At 43.0% G+C, this 21602-nt stretch overlaps 1 protein-coding gene across 1 annotated transcript in view; it reads right to left on the reverse strand.

Moving 5' to 3' along the window:
- Positions 1–3681: 3681 nt before the first annotated feature.
- The window catches only part of ubash3ba (ubiquitin associated and SH3 domain containing Ba), a 49194-nt gene continuing 31273 nt past the window's right edge, over positions 3682–21602 (reverse strand). Inside the window, exons 4-14 of the mRNA XM_087807926.1 lie at positions 20297–20495; positions 16524–16693; positions 16244–16452; positions 11970–12105; positions 11791–11911; positions 7470–7592; positions 7210–7302; positions 4527–4668; positions 4342–4448; positions 4119–4228; positions 3682–4046 (exon numbers count right to left, since the gene is read on the reverse strand). Of these exons, the coding sequence (XP_087664052.1) occupies positions 3909–4046; positions 4119–4228; positions 4342–4448; positions 4527–4668; positions 7210–7302; positions 7470–7592; positions 11791–11911; positions 11970–12105; positions 16244–16452; positions 16524–16693; positions 20297–20495 (1548 nt within the window). The 3' untranslated portion in view covers positions 3682–3908. The remainder of the gene's footprint in view (positions 4047–4118; positions 4229–4341; positions 4449–4526; positions 4669–7209; positions 7303–7469; positions 7593–11790; positions 11912–11969; positions 12106–16243; positions 16453–16523; positions 16694–20296; positions 20496–21602) is intronic.

The following is a 21602-nucleotide window of genomic DNA, read 5'->3' on the forward strand; positions in this document are numbered from 1 at the left end:
GCAGCGACACCTTGCGACACCTGGCGGTCAGTCCTGGAACTCCGTCTTTTGTACGTTGGAAAAGTTTGTTAAACAAAAATCATTTTTGTCAGATGTTGGTCCTTCATACGGAGGCTCTGAGGGGCCAACATACTGGAGACCTCCTGGGGATCAATAAAGTTCTACCAAACCTACTGTCACGATCCTGACTGGTGATTAATGTTGCGGCACGTTGAGAAGTTGGGTGTGTGCGCATGCGCGGGTGTTGAAGATCGTTAAACGTGGAGAACGAGCGCGTGGGTTGTGAACGAAACAATAACTCTTTCTGTAAGTTGAATAAAAGAAACATCTGTGCAACACAATCGTCTGGTCATTGTGAGGAACAAACGTTACAATACATTCACACAATGACGTCAGCTGACGTCAAACGAACGTTTCTTTACGTGACGTAAACTTTTGAATGTTTTTATCTCAGTCTGTCATGTGACGATGAATTTATTTATTTTTTACCATAAATGCCACAAATATAAACAACACGGAAGATGTGACGCTTGTTTTAGTGCTTTAACGACACGTTTTATGACGTCACAAAGAAGACTTCACACAACCGCCACTAGAGGTCAGCAGAGGGTCGAGAATATCAAACTCAAGATTGATGTTCAAACAGATCATTCTTCAAACGTAAACATGCTTATAGTTCGTAAACATGTCTTCCGCTTCCGGTGAGCCTTTGATCTGCTGCTAGAACGTGAGCTCCTGCAATACTTGCCAAAAACAGTCGTTTTAACGACTACTTGTCACTGTTTCACTGATCATTGGGTTGAAATACTGGATCAAACCTGTTAAATCGAACATGAAAATTCAGAAAAAACGGTGCCCTTGAACAAATGAAGATCTCCTGAGTCTGAAGAGACTTTGTTGAAAAACTGAGCGTCTCTGGAAGTCCACTAAACTTGAGGTGCACAGACTTCACCTCAGGGATCTGATGTCTTCTTACAATGAGATGGTGGAAACTGCTGGATCTGATTACATAAGAAAAACCCCAAAGTTTTGTTTGACACGATTAATTCTCTCGTGTCTCCTGCTCCTCAAATCACGCCGGTCTTCTGTGAAGCTGACAGCAATGCATTGAGATTTTTCATTGACAAAATTAAATTGATCAAAGAGAAAATCTCTCTTTTGTTTGGAACACCTACTGTCTCTGAGCCCCTCTCCTCCTCTTGGTCCTCCTTCACTGCTGTATCTTTGGGTGATATTTCATCACTAGTGAACAAGATGAAACCCTCCTCTTGCTCAGATGATGTCCTTCCTTGTAGGCTTTTTATCAAAGTATTTGATGTAATTGACCCCTGAGTTACCAATATGGTGAACCTCTCCCTTTCCACAGGCTTAGACCCGACTGACCTCAGTAATTTCAGGCCTATTTCTAAGCTCTCATTCTTGTCCAAGATCTTGTTCTGTTTGATCTGTCGTCAGGGTTTGTGTTCCAGTGGTTCTCCTCATACCTTTCTGTTTCAGTGTATCTGTCAATCAAATGAGGTCTGAATCATCTGATGTGTGGAGTCCCTCAAGGTTCTGTTCTGGGTCCTTTATTGTTTTTGCTGTACTTGATTCCTCTGGTCAAATCATTCAGAGATTTCCAGATGTTTCTTATCACATTTTTGCTGATGACATCCAGCTCTACTGCTCTGTTGATCCAACTGAGCCTCAGAGGCTGAACTTAGTCAATTGTTGCTAGAAATCAAACAATAAGTGAAAACACTTTGAAGCTAAATGTGGACAAAACTGAAACTCTGGTGATTGTTGATGATAAGGTTCAGGGTTGAGTCAGTACTTGAGTGACTTATGTCAGTCTGTCAAACTGAGCCTGAGAAACCTGGGTGTTGTATTTGATAAAGACATGTCTCTTGTTCAACACTGAAGAAAACTGACCAGAAACTGTTTCCTTCAACTGAGAAAAATCTCTTAACTTAGGAAAATGTTGTCAGAACATGATCTGGATCTTATAATCCATGCGTTTGTTTCTTCTCGTCTGGACTATTGTAACAGTTTGTTTTCATGTCTTAACAAGAAGGATCTTCTCGTCTGCAGTTGATTCAGAACTCTGAGCCGCTCTAGTAGAAGAACTCACATTTCTCCTTCAAACTCTTCACTGGCTTCCAGTTTCTTTCAGGATCGTTTCTTCTGGTTCTTACTTTCAGATCTATTCATGGTCAGACCTTCATGATCTGATCAAACTATAAACATGTTTATGGTTTGTAAATGTGTTTCTAAGGTTGTAAATGTGTTAAATATCATCACTTTTCTATGAACATGTCCAGAGCAGGGATTCGAACTTCTTTCTGTTCACAGACACAAGAACTGACAGGATTTGAAAATCTGCTTTAATGGGATGTTCAGGTCGAAGGTGAAACACGAGTGAAATGAAAGGTTTGTGAACAAACTAGATGCAGCAGAAACATGAGTAACTTGACCTGAAGACCTTCTGTGCTTATATGAGACTTATATTGTTCTACGGTCACCATAGCAACGATGACTTTCCTTCATGAGTCGAGGGTAGAAAAGTAAACGTTGCATCAGGAAGATTGAAAACTTCTCGATGACGGTCAACGTTTCTTGTGCTCGTTCGTGTTTCTAATCACAGTGAGAGGCAGGAACACGGATTATCATCATGACCTTCAGCCATGACACGTGTCATCATCATGACCTTCAGCCATGACACGTGTCATCATCATGACCTTCAGCCATGACACGTGTCATCATCATGACCTTCAGCCACAACACGTGTCATCATCATGACCTTCAGCCATGACACGTGTCATCATCATGACCTTCAGCCACAACACGTGTCATCATCATGACCTTCAGCCATGACACGTGTCATCATCATGACCTTCAGCCATGACACGTGTCATCATCATGACCTTCAGCCATGACACGTGTCATCATCATGACCTTCAGCCACAACACGTGTCATCATCATGACCTTCAGCCATGACACGTGTCATCATCATGACCTTCAGCCATGACAAGTGTCAGCATCATGACCTTCAGCCATGACACGTGTCATCATCATGACCTTCAGCCATGACACGTGTCATCATCATGACCTTCAGCCACAACACGTGTCATCATCATGACCTTCAGCCATGACACGTGTCATCATCATGACCTTCAGCCACAACACGTGTCATCATCATGACCTTCAGCCATGACACGTGTCATCATCATGACCTTCAGCCACAACACGTGTCATCATCATGACCTTCAGCCATGACAAGTGTCATCATCATGACCTTCAGCCATGACAAGTGTCATCATCATGACCTTCAGCCATGACAAGTGTCATCATCATGACCTTCAGCCACGACACGTGTCATCATCATGACCTTCAGCCATGACAAGTGTCATCATCATGACCTTCAGCCATGACAAGTGTCATCATCATGACCTTCAGCCATGACAAGTGTCATCATCATGACCTTCAGCCATGACAAGTGTCATCATCATGACCTTCAGCCATGACAAGTGTCATCATCATGACCTTCAGCCATGACAAGTGTCATCATCATGACCTTCAGCCATGACAAGTGTCATCATCATGACCTTCAGCCATGACAAGTGTCATCATCATGACCTTCAGCCATGACAAGTGTCATCATCATGACCTTCAGCCATGACAAGTGTCATCATCATGACCTTCAGCCATGACAAGTGTCATCATCATGACCTTCAGCCATGACAAGTGTCATCATCATGACCTTCAGCCATGACAAGTGTCATCATCATGACCTTCAGCCACAAACTCCTTCACTCCTTCCATTCCTGAGACTTTGCATGTGTTTTGACTTGAAAATGAGGGAAGATGTTCGTCGTCTTTTGGTTTTCGGGCTGCGTTTGTAACAATGTAAATAATAAATAGTTCCTCTTCAGTCCTGCATGAGCATCTCCCTCCAGTTGAAGCTGTGGTTGGGTCCGTGGGTCAGAGGCAGGATGGGCGGGTCCACCAGCTGCCAGACCCCCGTCTCGCCGAGCTCCTCGCAAGCACAGAAGCCCAGGTACGGGATCTGGAAGAGTCGTGACCTTCAACTCTCGTCTCACACGGCAACATCAAGGTATCAATAAAGTTCTATACTGACCTTTCGAACCACCTGCACGAAGTCCTTGGAGGTCTGTGGACTGAGACCTTGGATCTGCCGAGTGCAGGCCTCGAGGGAGGAAGCGTGGGCCACGATCAGGACCTTGTTTCCTGAGAGAAGAACCATCACGACCTTATGTACGACTCACTTTCCTCGTCGCCAATGGATAACGTCATAAATGAGTTGTAATATTCAGGTTCGCCACTAGATGTCGCAGGTTTACCCAGATTCTTGCACTCGCTCAGGATCTCTCGGGTCACTTGGAAGCTCCTGCTGATGTAGGTGTCGTAGGACTCGGACACCACCAGCTTACTGACGGGGAGGTGAGGTCTGGAACACAAGGAGGGTCACGGAGGGTCACGGAGGGTCATGGAAGGTCATGACCTGAGACTGCAGGTCCACAAGTACCTGTATGTTGTGTCCACACTGAGGCTGCAGGCCAGCTCAGCAGGGGGGATCCAGGAGGGAAGACACGTCCCCGAGACCCACTTGGTCCATTCGAACAATCCGGGCTCGATGCGGATCTTGGTGAGTCCGTCCTGCTGCAGACCTGAGGAGTGAAGAGAGTGAACGATGAAGAGAGTGAGTGATGAAGAGAGTGAACGATGAAGAGAGTGAACGATGAAGAGAGTGAGCGATGAAGAGAGTGAACGATGAAGAGAGTGAACGATGAAGAGAGTGAACGATGAAGAGAGTGAACGATGAAGAGAGTGAACGATGAAGAGAGTGAGTGATGAAGAGAGTGAACGATGAAGAGAGTGAGTGATGAAGAGAGTGAGTGATGAAGAGAGTGAACGATGAAGAGAGTGAACGATGAAGGGAGTGAACGATGAAGAGAGTGAACGATGAAGAGAGTGAGTGATGAAGAGAGTGAACGATGAAGAGAGTGAACGATGAAGGGAGTGAACGATGAAGAGAGTGAACGATGAAGAGAGTGAGTGATGAAGAGAGTGAACGATGAAGAGAGTGAACGATGAAGAGAGTGAACGATGAAGAGAGTGAACGATGAAGAGAGTGAACGATGAAGAGAGTGAGTGATGAAGAGAGTGAACGATGAAGAGAGTGAGTGATGAAGAGAGTGAGTGATGAAGAGAGTGAACGATGAAGAGAGTGAACGATGAAGAGAGTGAACGATGAAGAGAGTGAGTGATGAAGAGAGTGAACGATGAAGAGAGTGAACGATGAAGAGAGTGAACGATGAAGAGAGTGAGTGATGAAGAGAGTGAACGATGAAGGGAGTGAACGATGAAGAGAGTGAACGATGAAGAGAGTGAACGATGAAGAGAGTGAGTGATGAAGAGAGTGAACGATGAAGGGAGTGAACGATGAAGAGAGTGAACGATGAAGAGAGTGAACGATGAAGAGAGTGAACGATGAAGAGAGTGAGTGATGAAGAGAGTGAACGATGAAGAGAGTGAACGATGAAGAGAGTGAACGATGAAGAGAGTGAGTGATGAAGAGAGTGAACGATGAAGGGAGTGAACGATGAAGAGAGTGAACGATGAAGAGAGTGAACGATGAAGAGAGTGAACGATGAAGGGAGTGAACGATGAAGAGAGTGAACGATGAAGAGAGTGAGTGATGAAGAGAGTGAACGATGAAGAGAGTGAACGATGAAGAGAGTGAGTGATGAAGAGAGTGAGTGATGAAGAGAGTGAACGATGAAGAGAGTGAATGATGAAGGAAGTGAACGATGAAGAGAGTGAATGATGAAGAGAGTGAACGATGAAGAGAGTGAATGATGAAGGGAGTGAACGATGAAGAGAGTGAACGATGAAGAGAGTGAACGATGAAGAGAGTGAACGATGAAGAGAGTGAACGATGAAGAGAGTGAACGATGAAGAGAGTGAGGGATGAAGAGAGTGAACGATGAAGAGAGTGAGTGATGAAGAGAGTGAACGATGAAGGGAGTGAACGATGAAGAGAGTGAACGATGAAGAGAGTGAACGATGAAGAGAGTGAACGATGAAGAGAGTGAACGATGAAGAGAGTGAACGATGAAGAGAGTGAACGATGAAGAGAGTGAACGATGAAGAGAGTGAACGATGAAGAGAGTGAACGATGAAGAGAGTGAACGATGAAGAGAGTGAGTGATGAAGAGAGTGAACGATGAAGAGAGTGAGTGATGAAGAGAGTGAACGATGAAGGGAGTGAACGATGAAGAGAGTGAACGATGAAGAGAGTGAACGATGAAGAGAGTGAACGATGAAGGGAGTGAACGATGAAGAGAGTGAACGATGAAGAGAGTGAACGATGAAGAGAGTGAACGATGAAGAGAGTGAACGATGAAGAGAGTGAACGATGAAGAGAGTGAATGATGAAGAGAGTGATGAAGAGAGTGATGAAGAGAGTGAATGATGAAGAGAGTGATGAAGAGAGTGATGAAGAGAGTGATGAAGAGAGTGATGAAGAGAGTGATGAAGAGAGTGATGAAGAGAGTGATGAAGAGAGTGATGAGGAGAGTGATGAAGAGAGTGATGAGGAGAGTGATGAAGAGAGTGATGAAGAGAGTGATGAAGAGAGTGAATGATGAAGAGAGTGATGAAGAGAGTGATGAAGAGAGTGATGAAGAGAGTGATGAAGAGAGTGATGAAGAGAGTGATGAAGAGAGTGATGAAGAGAGTGATGAGGAGAGTGATGAAGAGAGTGATGAAGAGAGTGATGAAGAGAGTGATGAAGAGAGTGATGAAGAGAGTGATGAGGAGAGTGATGAAGAGAGTGATGAAGAGAGTGATGAAGAGAGTGATGAAGAGAGTGAATGATGAAGAGAGTGATGAAGAGAATGATGAAGAGAGTGATGAAGAGAGTGAATGATGAAGAGAGTGATGAAGAGAGTGATGAAGAGAGTGATGAAGAGAGTGATGAAGAGAGTGATGAAGAGAATGATGAAGAGAGTGATGAAGAGAGTGAATGATGAAGAGAGTGATGAAGAGAGTGATGAAGAGAGTGATGAAGAGAGTGATGAAGAGAGTGATGAAGAGAGTGATGAAGAGAGTGATGAAGAGAGTGATGAAGAGAGTGATGAAGAGAGTGATGAAGAGAGTGATGAAGAGAGTGATGAAGAGAGTGATGAACAGAGTGAGACTCTCACCCTGCAGGATGCTCTGAGCCGTCTGGACACAGCGCAGTGAGGGTGAACAGTAGATAAAGTCCACGTTGGTGTGAGTCTCCAGAAGAGCTTCACCTGCAGCAGATCAACGTTATTCTCGTGTTTCACTCGTTCAACTTTCTTTTCTTTTCTTCCGTCACGACATGAAACTAAAGTTTGTTTCACTATCGTTTTATATCCAGATTCAACATCAGTTCATGTTCACTAGTTTGGACCTAAAACCACTTGAACCTTGAACTCACCGACCAGACGAGCCTGAGTGGATCCGAACACAGTGATTGGACAATCTTTGTCGAAGTCTCTGTGACCTCCACTCCTGGCAGGGAGAGCAGCCGGCATGTTGAGGTTCGAGCGAACGTATCGACCTGTGGACACGCCAGCGACATCAAGTCACTCCAGGTCTCTCACTCCAGGTCCACAAGTCTCTCACTCCAGGTCCACAAGTCTCTCACTCCAGGTCCACAAGTCTCTCACTCCAGGTCTACAAGTCTCTCACTCCAGGTCTACAAGTCTCTCACTCCAGGTCCACACGTCTCTCACTCCAGGTCCACAAGTCTCTCACTCCAGGTCCACAAGTCTCTCACTCCAGGTCCACAAGTCTCTCACTCCAGGTCCACAAGTCTCTCACTCCAGGCCCACAAGTCTCTCACTCCAGGTCCACAAGTCTCTCACTCCAGGTCCACAAGTCTCTCACTCCAGGTCCACAAGTCTCTCACTCCAGGTCTACAAGTCTCTCACTCCAGGTCCACAAGTCTCTCACTCCAGGTCCACAAGTCTCTCACTCCAGGTCTACAAGTCTCTCACTCAAGGTCCACAAGTCTCTCACTCCAGGTCTACAAGTCTCTCACTCCAGGTCTACAAGTCTCTCACTCCAGGTCTACAAGTCTCTCACTCCAGGTCTACACATCTCTCACTCCAGGTCTACAAGTCTCTCACTCCAGGTCCACACGTCTCTCACTCCAGGTCTACAAGTCTCTCACTCCAGGTCTACAAGTCTCTCACTCCAGGTCCACACGTCTCTCACTCCAGATCCACAAGTCTCTCACTCCAGGTCTACACATCTCTCACTCCAGGTCTACAAGTCTCTCACTCCAGGTCTACAAGTCTCTCACTCCAGGTCTACAAGTCTCTCACTCCAGGTCTACAAGTCTCGCACTCCAGGTCTACACATCTCTCACTCCAGGTCTACACGTCTCTCACTCCAGGTCTACAAGTCTCTCACTCCAGGTCTACAAGTCTCTCACTCCAGGTCTACAATCTCTCACTCCAGGTCTATATGTCTCTCACTCCAGGTCTACAAGTCTCTCACTCCAGGTCTACAAGTCTCTCACTCCAGGTCTACAAGTCTCTCACTCCAGGTCTACACGTCTCTCACTCCAGGTCTACAAGTCTCTCACTCCAGGTCTACAAGTCTCTCACTCCAGGTCTACAAGTCTCTCACTCCAGGTCTATATGTCTCTCACTCCAGGTCTACAAGTCTCTCACTCCAGGTCTACAAGACTCTCACTCCAGGTCCACAAGTCTCTCACTCCAGGTCTACAAGTCTCTCACTCCAGGTCTACAAGTCTCTCACTCCAGGTCCACAAGTCTCTCACTCCAGGTCCACAAGTCTCTCACTCCAGGTCCACAAGTCTCTCACTCCAGGTCCACAAGTCTCTCACTCCAGGTCCACACGTCTCTCACTCCAGGTCTACAAGTCTCTCACTCCAGGTCTACAAGTCTTTCACTCCAGGTCCACAAGTCTCTCACTCCAGGTCAACAAGTCTCTCACTCCAGGTCCACAAGTCTCTCACTCCAGGTCTACAAGTCTTTCACTCCAGGTCCACAAGTCTCTCACTCCAGGTCTACAAGTCTCTCACTCCAGGTCTACACGTCTCTCACTCCAGGTCTACAAGTCTCTCACTCCAGGTCTACAAGTCTCTCACTCCAGGTCTACAAGTCTCTCACTCCAGGTCCACACGTCTCTCACTCCAGGTCTACAAGTCTCTCACTCCAGGTCTACAAGTCTCTCACTCCAGGTCTACAAGTCTCTCACTCCAGGTCCACAAGTCTCTCACTCCAGGTCCACAAGTCTCTCACTCCAGGTCCACAAGTCTCTCACTCCAGGTCCACAAGTCTCTCACTCCAGGTCCACACGTCTCTTACTCCAGGTCTACAAGTCTCTCACTCCAGGTCCACAAGTCTCTCACTCCAGGTCCACACGTCTCTCACTCCAGGTCTACACGTCTCTCACTCCAGGTCCACACGTCTCTCACTCCAGGTCTACACGTCTCTCACTCCAGGTCCACACGTCTCTCACTCCAGGTCTACAAGTCTCTCACTCCAGGTCCACAAGTCTCTCACTCCAGGTCCACACGTCTCTCACTCCAGGTCTACAAGTCTCTCACTCCAGGTCTACAAGTCTCTCACTCCAGGTCCACACGTCTCTCACTCCAGGTCCACAAGTCTCTCACTCCAGGTCCACACGTCTCTCACTCCAGGTCCACACGTCTCTCACTCCAGGTCTACAAGTCTCTCACTCCAGGTCTACAAGTCTCTCACTCCAGGTCCACACGTCTCTCACTCCAGGTCCACAAGTCTCTCACTCCAGGTCCACACGTCTCTCACTCCAGGTCCACAAGTCTCTCACTCCAGGTCCACAAGTCTTTCACTCCAGGTCCACAAGTCTCTCACTCCAGGTCCACACGTCTCTCACTCCAGGTCCACAAGTCTCTCACTCCAGGTCCACAAGTCTTTCACTCCAGGTCCACAAGTCTCTCACTCCAGGTCTACAAGTCTCTCACTCCAGGTCCACACGTCTCTCACTCCAGGTCCACACGTCTCTCACTCCAGGTCCACAAGTCTCTCACTCCAGGTCCACAAGTCTTTCACTCCAGGTCCACAAGTCTCTCACTCCAGGTCTACAAGTCTCTCACTCCAGGTCCACAAGTCTTTCACTCCAGGTCCACAAGTCTCTCACTCCAGGTCCACACGTCTCTCACTCCAGGTCTACAAGTCTCTCACTCCAGGTCCACACGTCTCTCACTCCAGGTCCACACGTCTCTCACTCCAGGTCCACACGTCTCTCACTCCAGGTCCACAAGTCTCTCACTCCAGGTCCACAAGTCTTTCACTCCAGGTCCACAAGTCTCTCACTCCAGGTCTACAAGTCTCTCACTCCAGGTCTACAAGTCTCTCACTCCAGGTCTACAAGTCTCTCACTCCAGGTCCACACGTCTCTCACTCCAGGTCCACAAGTCTCTCACTCCAGGTCCACAAGTCTCTCACTCCAGGTCCACAAGTCTTTCACTCCAGGTCCACAAGTCTCTCACTCCAGGTCTACAAGTCTCTCACTCCAGGTCCACACGTCTCTCACTCCAGGTCTACAAGTCTCTCACTCCAGGTCTACAAGTCTCTCACTCCAGGTCCACACGTCTCTCACTCCAGGTCTACAAGTCTCTCACTCCAGGTCCACAAGTCTCTCACTCCAGGTCTACAAGTCTCTCACTCCAGGTCTACAAGTCTCTCACTCCAGGTCTACAAGTCTCTCACTCCAGGTCTACAAGTCTCTCACTCCAGGTCTACAAGTCTCTCACTCCAGGTCTACAAGTCTCTCACTCCAGGTCTACAAGTCTCTCACTCCAGGTCCACACGTCTTTCACTCCAGGTCCACAAGTCTCTCACTCCAGGTCTACAAGTCTCTCACTCCAGGTCTACAAGTCTCTCACTCCAGGTCCACAAGTCTTTCACTCCAGGTCCACAAGTCTCTCACTCCAGGTCCACAAGTCTCTCACTCCAGGTCCACAAGTCTCTCACTCCAGGTCCACAAGTCTCTCACTCCAGGTCTACAAGTCTCTCACTCCAGGTCCACACGTCTCTCACTCCAGGTCCACAAGTCTCTCACTCCAGGTCTACAAGTCTCTCACTCCAGGTCTACACGTCTCTCACTCCAGGTCCACAAGTCTTTCACTCCAGGTCTACAAGTCTCTCACTCCAGGTCCACAAGTCTCTCACTCCAGGTCCACAAGTCTTTCACTCCAGGTCCACAAGTCTCTCACTCCAGGTCCACAAGTCTCTCACTCCAGGTCTACACGTCTCTCACTCCAGGTCTACAAGTCTTTCACTCCAGGTCCACAAGTCTCTCACTCCAGGTCTACAAGTCTCTCACTCCAGGTCTACAAGTCTCTCACTCCAGGTCCACAAGTCTTTCACTCCAGGTCCACAAGTCTCTCACTCCAGGTCTACAAGTCTCTCACTCCAGGTCCACACGTCTCTCACTCCAGGTCTACAAGTCTCTCACTCCAGGTCCACAAGTCTCTCACTCCAGGTCTACAAGTCTCTCACTCCAGGTCTACACGTCTCTCACTCCAGGTCCACAAGTCTCTCACTCCAGGTCTACAAGTCTCTCACTCCAGGTCCACAAGTCTCTCACTCCAGGTCCACACGTCTCTCACTCCAGGTCCACACGTCTCTCACTCCAGGTCCACAAGTCTTTCACTCCAGGTCTACAAGTCTCTCACTCCAGGTCCACAAGTCTCTCACTCCAGGTCTACAAGTCTCTCACTCCAGATCCACAAGTCTTACCCTTCGAGTCGAAGCACTGAGTGACCCAGTGCTTCCCGAACACGACGTCCATTCTCTCTCCATGTCGACACACGAACAGCTTCATCTTGGAAAGCGACGACGCACCTGCAGCTCTGCTCACCTGAGGTCAAGGCCAGAGGTCATCAGAGGGGCCAGGAGGAGGAGGCGTGTCAACGCACCTGCATGGGGGGGCAGAGGCTGCTCAGGTGTGGAGAGTCCACCAGACTGTCCATCAAACTGTCCTGATGTCCGTCTGTGGAGGCGCTGGTGCTGCAGGAGCCGCCGGGAGAGGAAGAACTTAGGATGGAGTGAGACCTGCAGAGAAGATGTAGTAGTACTGTGTACTGATATACTACTATAGTACTGTGTACTGATATACTACTATAGTACTGTGTACTGATATACTACTATAGTACTGTGTACTGATATACTACCATAGTACTGTGATAACACTGAGATACTACCATAGTACTGTGATAACACTGAGATACTACCATAGTACTGTGATAACACTGAGATACTACCATAGTACTGTGATAACACTGATATACTACCATAGTACTGTGATAACACTGAGATACTACCATAGTACTGTGATGACACTGATATACTACCATAGTACTGTGATAGTACTGTGATGACACTGATATACTACCATAGTACTGTGATAACACTGATATACTACCATAGTACTGTGATAACACTGATATACTACCATAGTACTGTGATAACACTGATATACTACCATAGTACTGTGATAACACTGAGATACTACAATAGTACTGTGATGACACTGATATACTACCATAGTACTGTGATAGTACTGTGATGACACTGAGATACTACCATAGTACTGTGATGACACTGATATACTACCATAGTACTGTGATAGTACTGTGATGACACTGATATACTACCATAGTACTGTGATAACACTGAGATACTACCATAGTACTGTGATGACACTGATATACTACCATAGTACTGTGATAGTACTGTGATGACACTGATATACTACCATAGTACTGTGATAACACTGATATACTACCATAGTACTGTGATAACACTGAGATACTACCATAGTACTGTGATGACACTGATATACTACCATAGTACTGTGATAACACTGAGATACTACCATAGTACTGTGATGACACTGATATACTACCATAGTACTGTGATGACACTGATATACTACCATAGTACTGTGATAACACTGAGATACTACCATAGTACTGTGATGACACTGATATACTACCATAGTACTGTGATAACACTGAGATACTACCATAGTACTGTGATAACACTGATATACTACCATAGTACTGTGATAACACTGAGATACTACCATAGTACTGTTATGACACTGATATACTACCATAGTACTGTGATAACACTGAGATACTACCATAGTACTGTGATAACACTGATATACTACCATAGTACTGGGATAACACTGAGATACTACAATAGTACTGTGATAACACTGAGATACTACCATAGTACTGTGATAACACTGATATACTACCATAGTACTGTGATAACACTGAGATACTACCATAGTACTGTGATAACACTGATATACTACCATAGTACTGTGATAACACTGAGATACTACCATAGTACTGTGATAACACTGAGATACTACCATAGTACTGTGATAACACTGAGATACTACCATAGTACTGTGATGACACTGATATACTACCATAGTACTGTGATGACACTGATATACTACCATAGTACTGTGATAACACTGAGATACTACCATAGTACTGTGATGACACTGATATACTACCATAGTACTGTGATAGTACTGTGATGACACTGATATACTACCATAGTACTGTGATAACACTGATATACTACCATAGTACTGTGATAACACTGAGATACTACCATAGTACTGTGATGACACTGATATACTACCATAGTACTGTGATAACACTGAGATACTACCATAGTACTGTGATGACACTGATATACTACCATAGTACTGTGATGACACTGATATACTACCATAGTACTGTGATGACACTGATATACTACCATAGTACTGTGATAACACTGAGATACTACCATAGTACTGTGATAACACTGATATACTACCATAGTACTGTGATAACACTGAGATACTACCATAGTACTGTGATGACACTGATATACTACCATAGTACTGTGATAGTACTGTGATGACACTGATATACTACCATAGTACTGTGATAACACTGAGATACTACCATAGTACTGTGATGACACTGATATACTACCATAGTACTGTGATAGTACTGTGATGACACTGATATACTACCATAGTACTGTGATAACACTGATATACTACCATAGTACTGTGATAACACTGAGATACTACCATAGTACTGTGATGACACTGATATACTACCATAGTACTGTGATAACACTGAGATACTACCATAGTACTGTGATAACACTGAGATACTACCATAGTACTGTGATGACACTGATATACTACCATAGTACTGTGATGACACTGAGATACTACCATAGTACTGTGATGACACTGATATACTACCATAGTACTGTGATAACACTGAGATACTACCATAGTACTGTGATAACACTGATATACTACCATAGTACTGTGATAACACTGAGATACTACAATAGTACTGTGATGACACTGATATACTACCATAGTACTGTGATAACACTGAGATACTACCATAGTACTGTGATAACACTGATATACTACCATAGTACTGGGATAACACTGAGATACTACAATAGTACTGTGATAACACTGAGATACTACCATAGTACTGTGATAACACTGATATACTACCATAGTACTGTGATAACACTGAGATACTACAATAGTACTGTGATGACACTGAGATACTACCATAGTACTGTGATAACACTGAGATACTACCATAGTACTGTGATAACACTGAGATACTACCATAGTACTGTGATAACACTGAGATACTACCATAGTACTGTGATGACACTAATATACTACCATAGTACTGTGATGACACTGATATACTACCATAGTACTGTGATACCACTGAGATACTACCATAGTACTGTGATGACACTGATATACTACCATAGTACTGTGATAACACTGAGATACTACCATAGTACTGTGATAACACTGAGATACTACCATAGTACTGTGATGACACTGATATACTACCATAGTACTGTGATGACACTGATATACTACCATAGTACTGTGATGACACTGATATACTACCATAGTACTGTGATAACACTGAGATACTACCATAGTACTGTGATAACACTGTGATACTACCATAGTACTGTGATAACACTGATATACTACCATAGTACTGTGATAACACTGAGATACTACCATAGTACTGTGATAACACTGTGATACTACCATAGTACTGTGATGACACTGATATACTACCATAGTACTGTGATAACACTGATATACTACCATAGTACTGTGATAACACTGATATACTACCATAGTACTGTGATAACACTGAGATACTACCATAGTACTGTGATGACACTGATATACTACCATAGTACTGTGATAACACTGATATACTACCATAGTACTGTGATAACACTGAGATACTACCATAGTACTGTGATAACACTGAGATACTACCATAGTACTGTGATGACACTGATATACTACCATAGTACTGTGATAACACTGATATACTACCATAGTACTGTGATAACACTGAGATACTACCATAGTACTGTGATGACACTGATATACTACCATAGTACTGTGATAACACTGAGATACTACCATAGTACTGTGATGACACTGATATACTACCATAGTACTGTGATGACACTGATATACTACCATAGTACTGTGATGACACTGATATACTACCATAGTACTGTGATAACACTGAGATACTACCATAGTACTGTGATAACACTGTGATACTACCATAGTACTGTGATAACACTGATATACTACCATAGTACTGTGATAACACTGAGATACTACCATAGTACTGTGATAACACTGTGATACTACCATAGTACTGTGATGACACTGATATACTACCATAGTACTGTGATAACACTGATATACTACCATAGTACTGTGATGACACTGATATACTACCATAGTACTGTGATAACACTGATATACTACCATAGTACTGTGATAACACTGAGATACTACCATAGTACTGTGATAACACTGAGATACTACCATAGTACTGTGATGACACTGATATACTACCATAGTACTGTGATAACACTGATATACTACCATAGTACTGTGATAACACTGAGATACTACCATAGTACTGTGATGACACTGATATACTACCATAGTACTGTGATAACACTGATATACTACCATAGTACTGTGATAACACTGAGATACTACCATAGTACTGTGATGACACTGATATACTACCATAGTACTGTGATAACACTGAGATACTACCATAGTACTCACCCGTGGACCACCCAGGTGTCGGACTCGTCGGCCCGGTTCACGTAGTTCTCGGGCAGGAGTCCCGACAGTCCGGTGCCCAAAGAGGTCCCGTAGATCCAGCCCTCGCTGGCCGAGCTCTGCTCCATGGGCGAAGTGAAGATGAAGTCTCCAGGAGCCAGCTCCAGCTCGTCGTCGTTCTGAGGCACGTAGGGATACATGACCTGGAGTGTCTGTGGGGGAGACAGGTCAGAGGTCAGAGGTCAGAGGTCACAGTTGTCTCCCCCCCTAAGTGAAATTTCACCTCGTGGTTAGCGAAGCGGATGTCCCTGGAGAGCAGGACCACCAGCCAGTCACACCCTGAAGACAAGTCCAGGTTCTTGGCCAGCTTCTCCAGGGCGGGCAGGTGTGTAGGCTGGAAGTGATACGCCAGAGTGACGTGAAGCTGCTTCTTGTGCGTCTCCACATGAACGTCTGTGGTCACATGAACACAACGTCATGTCACAACGCAAAAACAGTGTCAGTGACAGTGTCAACACAACGACAGTGTCAACAACACAACAACAGTGTCAACAACAGATTCAACAACACAACAACAGTGTCAACAACAGAGTCAACAACACAACAACAGAGTCAACAACACAACAACAGTGTCAACAACACAACAACAGTGTCAGTGACAGTGTCAACACAACGACAGTGTCAACAACACAACAACAGTGTGAACAACAGATTCAACAACACAACAACAGTGTCAACAACAGAGTCAACAACACAACAACAGTGTCAACAACACAACAACAGTGTCAGTGACAGTGTCAACACAACAACAGTGTCAACAACACAACAACAGTGTGAACAACAGAGTCAACAACACAACAACAGTGTGGACAACAGAGTCAACAACACAACAACAGTGTCAACAACAGAGTCAACAACACAACAACAGTGTCAACAACACAACAACAGAGTCAACAACAGTGTCAACAACAGTGTCAACAACAGAGTCAACAACACAACAAAGTGTCAACAACAGAGTCAACAACACAACAACAGTGTCAACAACACAACAACAGAGTCAACAACAGTGTCAACAACAGTGTCAACAACACAACAACAGTGTCAACAACACAACAACAGAGTCAACAATACAACAACAGAGTCAACAACACAACAACAGAGTCAACAACACAACAACAGTGTCAACAACACAACAACAGAGTCAACAACAGTGTCAACAACAGAGTCAACAACACAACAACAGTCTGAACAACAGTGTCAACAACAGAGTCAACAACACAACAACAGTGTCAACAACACAACAACAGTGTCAACAACAGAGTCGACAACACAACAACAGTGTCAACAACAGTGTCAACAACACAACAACAGTGTGAACAACAGAGTCAACAACACAACAACAGTGTGGACAACAGAGTCAACAACACAACAACAGTGTCAACAACAGAGTCAACAACACAACAACAGTGTCAACAACACAACAACAGAGTCAACAACAGTGTCAACAACAGTGTCAACAACAGAGTCAACAACACAACAAAGTGTCAACAACAGAGTCAACAACACAACAACAGTGTCAACAACACAACAACAGAGTCAACAACAGTGTCAACAACAGTGTCAACAACACAACAACAGTGTCAACAACACAACAACAGAGTCAACAATACAACAACAGAGTCAACAACACAACAACAGAGTCAACAACACAACAACAGTGTCAACAACACAACAACAGAGTCAACAACAGTGTCAACAACAGAGTCAACAACACAACAACAGTCTGAACAACAGTGTCAACAACAGAGTCAACAACACAACAACAGTGTCAACAACACAACAACAGTGTCAACAACAGAGTCGACAACACAACAACAGTGTCAACAACAGTGTCAACAACACAACAACAGTGTCAACAACAGTGTCAACAACACAACAACAGTGTCAGTGACAGTGTCAACACAACAACAGTGTCAACAACACAACAACAGTGTGAACAACAGAGTCAACAACACAACAACAGTGTGGACAACAGAGTCAACAACAGTGTCAACAACAGAGTCAACAACACAACAACAGTGTCAACAACACAACAACAGAGTCAACAACAGTGTCAACAACAGAGTCAACAACACAACAACAGTGTCAACAACAGTGTCAACAACACAACAACAGTGTCAGTGACAGTGTCAACACAACAACAGTGTCAACAACACAACAACAGTGTGAACAACAGAGTCAACAACACAACAACAGTGTGGACAACAGAGTCAACAACACAACAACAGTGTCAACAACAGAGTCAACAACACAACAACAGTGTCAACAACACAACAACAGAGTCAACAACAGTGTCAACAACAGTGTCAACAACAGAGTCAACAACACAACAACAGTGTCAACAACAGAGTCAACAACACAACAACAGTGTCAACAACAGAGTCAACAACACAACAACAGTGTCAACAACACAACAACAGAGTCAACAACAGTGTCAACAACAGTGTCAACAACACAACAACAGTGTCAACAACACAACAACAGAGTCAACAATACAACAACAGAGTCAACAACACAACAACAGAGTCAACAACACAACAACAGTGTCAACAACACAACAACAGAGTCAACAACAGTGTCAACAACAGTGTCAACAACAGAGTCAACAACACAACAACAGTCTGAACAACAGTGTCAACAACAGAGTCAACAACACAACAGTGTCAACAACACAACAACAGTGTCAACAACAGAGTCGACAACACAACAACAGTGTCAACAACAGAGTCAACAACACAACAACAGTGTCAACAACACAACAACAGTGTCAACAACAGATTCAACAACACAACAACAGTGTCAACAACACAACAACAGAGGCAACAACACAACAACAGTGTCAACAACACAACAACAGTGTCAACAACACAACAACAGTGTCAACAACAGTGTCAACAACACAACAACAGAGTCAACAACACAACAAAAGAGTCAACAACACAACAAAAGAGTCAACAACACAACAAAAGAGTCAACAACACAACAACAGAGTCAACAACACAACAAAAGAGTCAACAACACAACAAAAGAGTCAACAACACAACAAAAGAGTCAACAACACAACAAAAGAGTCAACAACACAACAACAGAGTCAACAACACAACAACAGTGTCAACAACACAACAAAAGAGTCAACAACACAACAACAGTGTCAACAACACAACAACAGAGTCAACAACACAACAACAGTGTCAACAACACAACAACAGAGTCAACAACACAACAACAGTGTCAACAACACAACAACAGTGTCAACAACACAACAAAAGAGTCAACAACACAACAAAAGAGTCAACAACACAACAACAGTGTCAACAACACAACAAAAGAGTCAACAACACAACAAAAGAGTCAACAACACAACAACAGTGTCAACAACACAACAAAAGAGTCAACAACACAACAACAGAGTCAACAACACAACAACAGTGTCAACAACACAACAAAAGAGTCAACAACACAACAACAGAGTCAACAACACAACAACAGTGTCAACAACACAACAACAGTGTCAACAACACAACAACAGTGTCAACAACACAACAAAAGAGTCAACAACACAACAACAGAGTCAACAACACAACAACAGTGTCAACAACACAACAAAAGAGTCAACAACACAACAACAGAGTCAACAACACAACAAAAGAGTCAACAACACAACAACAGAGTCAACAACACAACAACAGTGTCAACAACACAACAAAAGAGTCAACAACACAACAACAGTGTCAACAACACAACAACAGTGTCAACAACACAACAACAGTGTCAACAACACAACAACAGTGTCAACAACACAACAAAAGAGTCAACAACACAACAACAGAGTCAACAACACAACAAAAGAGTCAACAACAGAGTCAACAACACAACAAAAGAGTCAACAACACAACAACAGAGTCAACAACACAACAACAGTGTCAACAACACAACAACAGAGTCAACAACACAACAACAGTGTCAACAACACAACAACAGAGTCAAAACTCTCACCTGCTTTAGCTGCTGCTTCTGAGGCAAAGTCTGCAGAAAAGTTCTTCAAAACTTCGGCGACTTTTTCTTCCACAAACAGACCGATGAAGGAGGCGGAGCTGTAGAGCTCCAGGGGGAGGGGCATTGGCAGGCGAGCCTTCCAATTGGTCACGACAGTCTGGAGGGCGTCGCTCAGAGCTTCAACCTTCCCATCAGCGCACTGTTGTCACAATGAAAGAGTGAATGAATGATCTGTGATGTAACATGTGAGTGAAGACTTCTTATTATTATCATGTTATTATCATCTTTTCTTATTATTATAGTCATGTTATTATCATCTTATCTTATTAATATGATCATCTTTTCTTATTATTAATTATCATGTTATTATCATGTTATCTTATTATTATTATCTTGTTATTATCATGTTATCTTATTATTATTATCTTGTTATTATCATGTTATATTATTATTATTATCATGTTATATTATTGTTATTATCATGTTATTATCATGTTATCTTATTAATATGATCATCTTTTCTTATTATTAATTATCATGTTATTATCATCTTATCTTATGTTATTATCATCTTATCTTATTATTATTATCATATTATTATCATCTTATTATTATTGTCATGTTATTATCATCTTATCTTACTATTATTTTCATGTTATTATCATGTTATCTTATTATTATTGTCATGTTATTATCATGTTATCTTACTATTATTTTCATGTTATTATCATCTTATCTTATTATTATTGTCATGTTATTATCATCTTATTATTATTATTATTTTCATGTTATTATCATCTTATCTTATTATTATTATCATGTTATTATCATCTTATCTTATTAATATGATCATCTTTTCTTATTATTAATTATCATGTTATTATCATGTTATCTTATTATTATTATCTTGTTATTATCATCTTATCTTATTATTATTATCATGTTATTATCATCTTATCTTATTAATATGATCATCTTTTCTTATTATTAATTATCATGTTATTATCATCTTATCTTATTATTATTATCATGTTATTATCATCTTATCTTATTAATATTATCATGTTATTATCATCTTATCTTATTATTATTATCATGTTATTATCATGTTATCTTATTAATATGATCATCTTTTCTTATTATTAACTATCTTGTTTTTATCATCTTATCTTATTATTATCATATTTTCTTATTATTATTGTCATGTTATTATCATGTTATCTTATTATTATTGTCATGTTATTATCATCTTATCTTATTATTATTGTCATGTTATTATCATGTTATCTTATTATTATTGTCATGT

The sequence above is a fragment of the Callionymus lyra genome, chromosome 14 (genome assembly GCF_982586985.1).
Source record: "Callionymus lyra chromosome 14, fCalLyr1.hap1.1, whole genome shotgun sequence".
Taxonomy (NCBI): Eukaryota; Metazoa; Chordata; class Actinopteri; order Syngnathiformes; family Callionymidae; genus Callionymus; species Callionymus lyra.